Below are 10302 nucleotides of genomic sequence, written 5' to 3'. Positions count from 1 at the left end.
TTGCTAAAAGAAAAAAAAATAATAATATTGAGTATGAGAGTATGCCTAAGAAGAGAAAAAGATAAATAGGTCTTTGATCTTTTGCTTCGCGAATATTTTTGTTCATGACCATTAAAAAATACTTTTAAATCCCTGACCTTTACAAAACTTGGACAGTCCTTGACGGAAGCATTTGGACTGGATTAGTCCCTGACGGAGGCATTTGGACGGAGGGACTGATCCGTCCAAATTTTGTGAAGGTCAGGGAATTAAAATTATTTTTCAATAGCTAGAGAGAAAAATGTCCCCAGAACAAAAAGTTAGGACCTATTTGTCCTTTTCTCAAAGATTATTTTCCACATCGACCGTGGCGGCACTTTTTTTTATCATCCAGTTCAGCTAGGTATCTCCGACCAATGGGGCCCGAAAGCTCCATAGCGACGGTTAACCCAGCGGCAAGGGACGCGAAGCCTAGGGTGGCGGCACGGCCACGGTGCATGCAGAGAAGTACGGTGGGGATGGTGGTGCAGGCAATGGGGTTCCAAAGGTCGTCTTTCTGGCGAGCGTAGCCCAAGGCAATGCCAACGGCAGTGCTGAGACCGAACCACGCCCCAAACTTACCGGCCACGCGCGGCGCGTTCACTCCCATAGCGTGCCACGCGCCGGCAAGGCGTGCTCCATTCGGCGAGCGGTATAAGCCTTTAAAAAAGTGGAAGATGGATCCTCCAACCAATGCATATTTGAAGGCGGCGCCGGTTTCTTGGACGTTGGCCTCTAACCACAGTTTCAATGCATTTTCTGGAGTTTCTGATCCGTAGGAAGCCATTATTGAATTAATTCTAAGGTTTCAGAAAAAAAAAAAAAAAAGGGTCTTTGGCGGCTGCACCAATGGTTTTGGTAGGGTTAGGTTTTTATTGTTGGACTCAAATTTTTTAACCCTTTTTAAGCTGTTTTTGTGCCTTGGAGAAGGGTTAACCTAATTAAGTGGAATATTTGGTTAACTCAAATTCGAATTTGACCGACTTGTTTTTGAAATTTGAAGTGATCCAATCCAACCATTATGTAAAATTAATTAATTATGCCTAGGAATATGTATTTGATATTTATAAAAAGAAAACTAATTATATTCCTATTAAAAATCTTTGATTTTTCAATTATGACATATTTGATTATTTTATTACGATAAATTTAATTATTCTGATAGTTAATCATTTTATGAAAAACTGTGCAATATAATATATAAAAATAAAAAATATTAAATATATATAAAAAATTAATTATTAAATTAATAATTAATTATATATATATAATGTAACTCATTTTTAATTTGTATGTTATACAAATACAAATAAGCTATTAATTTTTGTACATAGAAGATTTTTGTAGTTGTCAATTTTGATTTGTTAACAAGATTAGTCTAATAACAGGCAAGTCAGTAATGAGCTTATTAATCATGAAAAAAAAAAAATAAATGCTGATTGATATTCAATCAATATAGTGTAATAATAACAAATATAAAATTTGTTAATATAATAAATGCATACAGATAAAAGAAATTCTCATAATATGAAATTGAATGTTGAGAAAGTCTAGAAGCTAGCACTTTTATTAGAATCTAGATCGTATTTAACCATTAAAAAAAAAATGAGTAATCTCATACCATTAGATATAGTCTCACACTAATCAACTTGGGTTGGTCGAGTAGTCAGCTCACTTGTCCACTTAGGTAAGTGTCGGTAGTTCGAATTCTGCCTTGTGCATGCAGCAATCCATTGGCCGGCGGCAGACCTTTAAATGGAGCTCAGATCCGCGACGGATTAGTCCTTGACCTGTTGGGTTGGAAGATACCGTGGGCAACTAAAAAAAAAGATATAGTCTCACACTATTAAAAATACTAATGATAGTTAATTGATAGTTATAAATCACAAAATCTGCTAACCTCCTAACACTCTTCTTGAACTACATTGTTTATTGAAAGAGTTAATAGAGAGTGATCTTTGAGATTGGTATTGTACATTAAAATTATTTTTGAAATTCTCGTTGCACTAATTACATTCTTGAGATTGACAAAAATACACTATGTTAATTCTCAACCTATTTTCTATTAACAACGTGATGATGTAGCTTGATAACATAGACCATTAGTAATACGTATCACTTCATAATTTGGTTACGTGTAATAATATGATGACAAGTCGATCGGTGACATGCACATATTATTTGATAATGTGTCAAGTTGTGCCATGTGTTGCAATATCATTCATCTATGTGTCATTAACTAAGTCATCATTGTAGATAAATGTACTAAATTAAACTTTGATTTTACATAAAGTAATTCATTTTAGTCCTTAAAATTGAATGCCGTGTGCCAAATTAATGGATAAAGGGAATCAGATTTACAAAAGACAAAGTCGGACCTGTTTAATAAATCGAGCTGAGTCGAGTCAAGCCTAAAATATGCGGAACCATGAATCTTCTGTTAGGTAGTCGCCTTACATCCACCCCTAAATCATTATAATTTAAGATTTAAAATTAAGAGTTTATGATTTACAGTCGAAAAATTTAAGATAAATAAAATAATTTATAAAATATTTGTAAAAAAAGGTTGATTATCTAACAATAATCTTTAACATATATATCTTATACGAAAAGTTAATTTGATGCTAGATAGCCAAAAAATAATTATAATATAGAAATGTCATGTAAAAATTTTCATTCTCTTGATAAGCAAGTGACATACACCTTTTTATCACTTATCCTCCTTATCACCTATCATTTTTGCTGCATGTTTGGAGTCATTAATGTTCTTTCCAAAATTAATTTCAATTTCTCTCAAATCAAATCTCTAACATCTCTCAATTACATTATTATCCATTAAATGCAATAATTCTCTGCAAAAATTATGAAAGTTAAATAATTAAAAAATTTTAACAATTTTTACTATATAACTTATATTTTACATATAGACTATTAAAAAATAAAAATAAAATATAAACAAAAATTTAAAAATAATTTTTTAAAAATAATTATTAACTCGTCATATTAAAATCAATAATAAGTATACATATGAATATTAAAAAAATATTAAAATAATTAAAATCACGACCTACTAGTGCACATATGAGATAATTTGAAGAATACAATAAGACGTATAGTTTAAAATTTGATAATATTAATTATAAAAATTTATTAATTATAGACATCATAGCTATGAAATTATGAATATTATGAGTCTAAATATGGATGTTATTAATATGAAATTATAGATGTTATGTGGATAAATTTATGGATGTTATGAGTAAATTTATCAATTGAATAAATTAATTTAAGAATTTGACATTTTTTTAAATTCAACTATGATAAAATTTAAAAATATTTGTGTTAACTTAATAGTTACTTATGCAATAACTAAAAAATGATACGTGTATAGTTGTAATATCTAATAAACATGAATTTAATTTTTAGATGTTAGTTGTATGTAATTATGGATGTTATGTATATAAACGTATGAATGTTATGTGTATGAACATAGTAGTACAATATAATTATAAATACACATAAAAATACAAAAAAAAATCGGTTTATTACCACACCTCATTAAAATTAGTGTGATTTTTCATATTCTCAAAAGTTGGTTGACTGACAATAATCTCGTCGGGTGAGTCTGTCTGTTGTTCAAATTCTTCATCAGCATCTTCTACCATAAAGGATAACTGTACAAAAAGTGGCTAATTTCACTATCGAGTATAACAAATAAAACACAATACTGTAATTTTAGGTGCTAATTCGTTTTATTATGTATGTTAATGTGGATGTTAACTTCATGTAATTATGGATGTTATTCATATAAATTTATTGATTGCGTAAAGCATGAATTTTACACGAATATTATGCATATAACTAAAAAAAATTAGTGAGCAAAATCAAAAGAGTTAAATACCAATTACCAAAAGAAAGTTTAAATATTAAAAAAAATGCTTCTTATTTTAGCGATAACATCATAAAACTATTTTAAAAAATTAAAGGTGTACATTTGAAACATATATAAAAATTGAAGGTATACATTTGAAACATATATAAAATGGTATATAAAACATTCTTCTAAAATAATTATTGGTTTTTCAGTTTTTAGTCTCTATAAAAATTAAGTTTTTGCTAATAAGAGATCCAAAGATATAATTAAGGATACTACAAATAAAAATTTGAAAAAAAAATGTAAAAATAAATCAAAGATGAAAGTATATCGTTCACATGTTATGAAAATAATTTTAAATGCTTCTATTTTCATAAAACTATTTTTAAAAATTAAAAAATATAACAAAAATAATAAAAAAATTATTTTTCTAAACATAAATAGCAAACAAATAATGATAAAAAATGTTACGCATATAATTAAAATGCTAAAAAATACACAAAAAATAATTCGGGCTATTACTATACCTCATCAGAGCTAGTGTAGTTATTCATATTCTTAGAAATTGATTGATTGGCAACAATTTCATCGGGTGAGTCTGTCTGTTGTTCAAATTTTTCAGCACCTTCTGCCATAGGTACTGTATTAAGGTCGAAATCAATTGCCATACAAATTACAATGATAAAAACAATTTCTTGTAAAATTTCTTGGCTTATACACTATTGTGCTTGCAATGGTGTTATTCTTGTGATTTTTGAATGAATATGATTGAATTAACATAAAGTATATATTAGGATAGGTTTCATGTTTCATATCTCCAATAATTGATGATAAATATCATAACAGACAAAAAATCAATTGCAATTATTTAATGTAATTGATATTATAATTACCGTTCTTAAATATAATTATTATTAATCTTTATTGTATTTTTATATATAAAAATCAAATTATAAAAAGGAATATTAAGTATTGATTACAATAATGCCTAATAAAAAGGATATGATTTTATAATTAATATCATTAATAAGTAGATTTGATAAGAACGGTAATAATAAGTAGAATGATAAAAGAGTGGGATAAAAAATACGGAAAAGCTCTGCATACAAGCCCTAATGGCTTGTATGCCTTACAAGTTCATTAAACAATAAGATCAAAATACGCGCTGCTTCAGGTACGTTGATTACACGCGCTATATAACATCGCGCGTATATCTAACTACCAGATTTAAAATATTTCTTTCCCTTTTCGTTTTCGTTATTTTGAGATTTCGTTCTTCTTCTTCTCCCGCGTTTACCCTCCTTCTTCTCCATTGTTCTTTTCTTCTCCTTTTCTCACTAGCATCTTCTACGTTTAGGTTACCTTTGTCTCTCTCTGCAACTCGAGCTTCGTTTTCTATTTTTGATTTGTTGTTTTTCGAAATCAAAGTTTGATCTCGTTTTGAAGATAATGGATCATTCAACCTCAGATTGTCATCTGAATGCAGGCGAAGTGGATTATGAGTCAGAATCTAACGAAGTCCCTGAGGTTTGATTAGTATGAAATTTCTTTCAGTAATTTGTATAGCATTGTGTAGTTGAAAAATTGCTGAACATTGACTGTGAAAGTAACACGTTTACCTGAATCTGTCGATTCAATGTATTAGTTGTGATTAATTACCTGGAATTTGTAGCAGACGCTCGGGTGTAGATCAATTCTTGTTTGGGTGTATTTTAGCTAGAAGTGTGGGTGTATCTACACTTTACTGGTTTTTTGTTATTTTAATTTACTTGTTGTTGTTCAGCTGTATTATAACAGACATGATTAGGTGTGTTTTTAGAACTGTATTATATCTGCATGCTGTGTATTTAAAGTTTATGGCTTTAAAAGTCATTCTGTAGTTGAGTTGTTGCGGTTAGGGTGTATCGTATTAGACATGATTGGGTGTATTTGAATCATATCTATGGGTGTATTTACAGTTCTGACACGGTGTATTTTGCAGCCTCTCTCAGTTGTTGATGACGAGCTTGTTCCAAAGGTCGGAATGACCTTTACCACCCTTGAAGATGCTGGAAAATTTTACAGGAACTACGCCAAGGCTGCAGGTTTCTCTACAAGAGTTCGGTGCACAAATAGGAAGGGAAACGAGATTAAGAATCAACTGATTACATGTAGCAGAGAGGAAAAATGGAAATCTAAAATATCTCCGACCGAGAAGACCAATCCGACAGCCGGTCTAAACTGTCCTGCAAGAATTTATATACACACATTGAAGGATGTCGGTGCTTGGATCATTTCAAAGGTTGTGCTGGATCATTCACACCCCTGCTGTCCAAGCAAAGCAGAGATGCTCAAACAGCACAGGGAACTAAGCATGTCCATTCGTCGTACGATAGAGAATAACGAGGAGGCCGGTATCAGACCAAGCAAAACCTACCAATCATTTGTTGCGGCTGCCGGGGGTCACCGCGAGTTAAATTTTATCGAAAAGGACGTGAGGAATTACATTACCAGGGAAGTGCGGAATGTTTCCGAACAAGAAGATGCAAAGGAATTCGGGAAATATTTCTTAAGAATGAAAGAGAAGAATCCGAATTTCTTTTTTGAGCTCCAACTCGAAGAGGATCAACCGATTAAGCTGGCTTTTTGGGCCGATGCAAGAAGCAGAGCCGCCTTTGAGTATTTCGGAGACGTCATTTCATTCGACACCACCTACAATACAAACAGGTAACAAACTGTCCCTGTTTATGATGCCAAATTAATTTATTTTTACGAATCCGCGGTAGAGGTGTATATTGGCTGTTTCATTGGGTGTATGCGAAGCATTTGTTAGGGTGTAGCTAATGATTTTGCATTCTGGACCATGGTAATTTGTTTCAGGTATAATTTGGTCTGTGGTTCTTTTGTCGGGGTGAATCACCACGGTCAATCAACACTTCTCGGATGCTCTTTGATGAAGAACGAAGAAATTGAATCATTCAAATGGTTATTTCAAAGCTGGCTTCGTTGCATGGGAGGAAACGCTCCGAAAGGGTTTCTCACCGATCAGTGCGCATCCATGAAAAGGGCTTTAGAGGCCTGTATGCCAACAACAGTTCACCGCTGGTGCATTTGGCACATCATGAAGAAGATTCCAAGCAAATTAAACGGGTACAAGGGACATGCCGATATCGAACAAGAAATGAGCCAAGTTGTTTGGAACTCTCACAGTAAAGACTCATTCGATAGGAATTGGAACGATTTTCTGCTGAATTTTGGTCTTGGGGACAACAAGTGGCTTTCAGGTAATGTCTTTTTAAAATCTGCATCAGAGGTGTAAATTGCATGTTTTTTCGGGTGTATTTATAGACTGTCTTTGGGTGTATTATGCAGATCTGTACGAAGACCGTCACATATGGGTTCCTATCTATCTGGATCACCATTTCTGGGCAGGGATGAGAAGCACACAAAGGAGCGAGAGCATGCATTCATTTTTTAACAAGTATATCACCCGGAACAGCTCGCTTATTCAGTTCGTCAAACAATACGATAATTGCCTCGGAAGCAGGGAGCAAGCAGAGAGAGAATCAGATGCTGCAGATTTTCATACGGTCATACCGTGTGCAACCAAATCCTGCATTGAAGCTCAGTTTCAAGATGCGTACACTCACGCAAAGTTTAGGGAAGTCCAAGCGCAATTCAGAGGAAAGGCGAATTGCATCACCAGACTAAAGAATTCCGCTCTAGGCTATTCAGTATACGAAGTCGGAGAACAAGTTTCCAGCTCAATATTCAACAAGTTCGTGGTTACTTACGACTCGGTTGCAGCCGAGGTAAAATGCCATTGCTTATTATTCGAGTCGAGAGGGATACTGTGCCGTCACGCACTAAGCGTGTTAAGCTTCGAACAAGTAAGCCAAGTGTCACCGAGATACATACTGGAACGATGGAGCAAGAAGGTAAAGAGGCGACACACACACATCAAGAGCAGCCACGACGAGCCACTAATGGAGCCAAGAAGCAAGAGGTTCGACCAATTGGTTTTTCGTTCGCAAAATATATGCGAATTTGCCTCCGAATCGGAGGAGCTGACTGCAATTCTGCACCGCGCGTACGATAACGTCATGGCCGAGATGGAAGCATTAAAAGCCAAAAGGAAGGGGACATCTTCTTTATCCCACGAAGACGCCAACTTGGAATCTGTTAACGAGCTTCAAAGCCCGCCAAGGATTCGAACAAGAGGACGTCCAAAAAACAGGCTAGGTTCAAAGCTGGAGAAACAGATCGCAAATGCCACAAAGAAGAAGAAGACGAAAGTTTTAAGCGAGGTAAAAGTAATGTTCTTTAAATTTGTGGAGATTGAGTTTATTTTTCTCGTTAATAGTTTAGGTAATGTGTGTGTGTTATATTTCAGATAAACCTGTTTGATGCTGCATCAGTGGCGCATTCAAATTGCAGCCAATATCAAGGACACGTTATGAGTTATCAGTTCAGGGTACCAGCAGCAGAGGATAACTCGTTGGGTGTATAGTTTTACAGAATATGGGTGTAAAAGCACTGTTATTTTGGGTGTATTTTCGTTAATTCACAATTTAGATATAGACACATATATAGATATATATATAAAACAAAAGCTGTAAAAATTCTCAGGTTATGGGTTTATATTTGATTTGATGTTTTTCTTCATATTTTAGTACATGTAATTCATACATTTTGAATACAGCGCAGACAGTTTGGGTGTATATTTAATACAACCTTAGGTGTATTATTAGACTTGCGTTGGGTGTAGCAGTTTATAATTTGTGTTTATATATGCCTTGATTTTTTCCTTCATATTTTACCACCTGTAATACAGCTTTTGAATACATCACAGACAGTTTACCAGCACAGATAGTTTAACTATGGGAAAAAATATACATGGGATAGAAGTTGTTGATAAATGGCAAATATTTACATCATTTGTTCAATTTACAAACTACCAAGCAGTTGGATTACCCAGTTTCTATATCAGCAGAATTAATCTGACAAAACGGACTTAATAATATAGAGGATGGCTTCGACAGCCTTATAGCACTACTCTCTCTAATTGCCTGATCTCTCTGTGTATTCATCTCACTGAATAGTATCCGGGATGCGTACTCCACTCTATAGTGGTCCACCTCCTCCTACAATAAAAAAGTATATTCTGTTTAAACAGCAATATTAATTCAGTAAAGTAATACAGAGTTATATGATTTTAAAGACAGTTACCTGTGGCCAATTATCCCATTGATACTTCCCCTTTTTGATGTTTTCCGGCTCAATTATCTCCATCCACTTCATAATGTACACAGCGCAGTCATAGCTGAAAACGAAGAAAATAAATTACAAATCTCATTTACAAAAGTTTAATGTTCAGACTCACAAATTTATACCTTGTTTTTTGGCCTGATATTTTAACATATGGTGATTTAATTTCCTTCTCCCTCTCCCCTTTCTGAAGAGGTTCCCCGCCGGCATATGTTATCAATCTTGAAAATACGTATCCCTTAAATACGAAAACAAATCAGTAATACACCCGAATGAATGGACAAGATACATCTAACTGAATGGACAATATACACCCATCACAACTAACGAAATAGACCTATCTATTAAAGTAAAGAAGACAGAAGCAACTTACAGTGAATTTATTAATGGCCTTTCTCTCATCAGTGGGAGCTATTTTGTGTAGCGGGTCAAGTATTTGACATTTCCGCTTTCTTGTATTTATCAGCCATAACCACCAATGCCCGGCGTAGCAGACAGGGGCAAAAATCTGAAGGATTGCCACACATGAACAGTGTGTTATTTTATTTTGCAAATAAGTAAATAAGCGTACTAACAAATTTAGCAAACGAAAACTTACATATGGGTGCGAAGTCAATTTTTTTCTATCTATGAAGGGAATGAAACTCGGGTAGGCTTCCACCCTGAATTCCTTTTCCGTTTTTGGTGATACGAATTCCCCGTTTGGGTGATCCGAAAGTGCCATGCACTGCAAGAATGGGAAACGAGAAATGAAATACTAAACTTACACCCAATGGAACGTGACAAATACACCCAAATCAATACAGAAAATACACCCGAAGTTCGTAGAAGTAATACTTACCACAATATCGGGGGGGAGACAGTATATTAGTTCTTGAAATCTCTTTTCATTTTTGTTGTTGAGGATGAGGCAGATGGCAGATACAATCTAGAAATATATGCCGAAATCAATTTTACATTAATAAGCATTGTAATTGACTTTGGTGTAAAAACATTAATCTTATTATAATATTACCTGAGATTCTATATCACTTTTTGCCTGGAGGGAAGCAAGGTGCATTCTCATCAAAATGTATTTTCCTTGGCCAATCAGAGTGCACATTTTCTCATACTCGTTAGTATTGCCATCTGCATCTTCCTTCAGTCTTGTCCCCCAGATGTAG

At 33.8% G+C, this 10302-nt stretch overlaps 1 protein-coding gene across 1 annotated transcript; it reads right to left on the bottom strand.

The window, feature by feature from the left end:
• Positions 1–328: 328 nt before the first annotated feature.
• Positions 329–805, bottom strand: LOC107606436 (mitochondrial import inner membrane translocase subunit TIM17-3-like). Its single transcript, XM_016308501.3, has one exon. It carries the CDS (start codon positions 803–805, stop codon positions 329–331), a length of 477 nt encoding a protein of 158 aa, XP_016163987.1.
• Between the last annotated feature and the right edge of the window lie 9497 nt (positions 806–10302).

This window comes from Arachis ipaensis, chromosome B7 (genome assembly GCF_059453495.1).
Source record: "Arachis ipaensis isolate K30076 ecotype BB chromosome B7, ASM5945349v1, whole genome shotgun sequence".
Lineage (NCBI taxonomy): Eukaryota > Viridiplantae > Streptophyta > Magnoliopsida > Fabales > Fabaceae > Arachis > Arachis ipaensis.
This window is presented reverse-complemented; position numbering and strand designations above follow the sequence as displayed.

Excerpts from the sequence above, each read along its gene's own strand:
- LOC107606436 (XM_016308501.3), bottom strand. The coding sequence starts at position 805 with ATGGCTTCCTACGGATCAGAAACTCCAGAAAATGCATTGAAACTGTGG.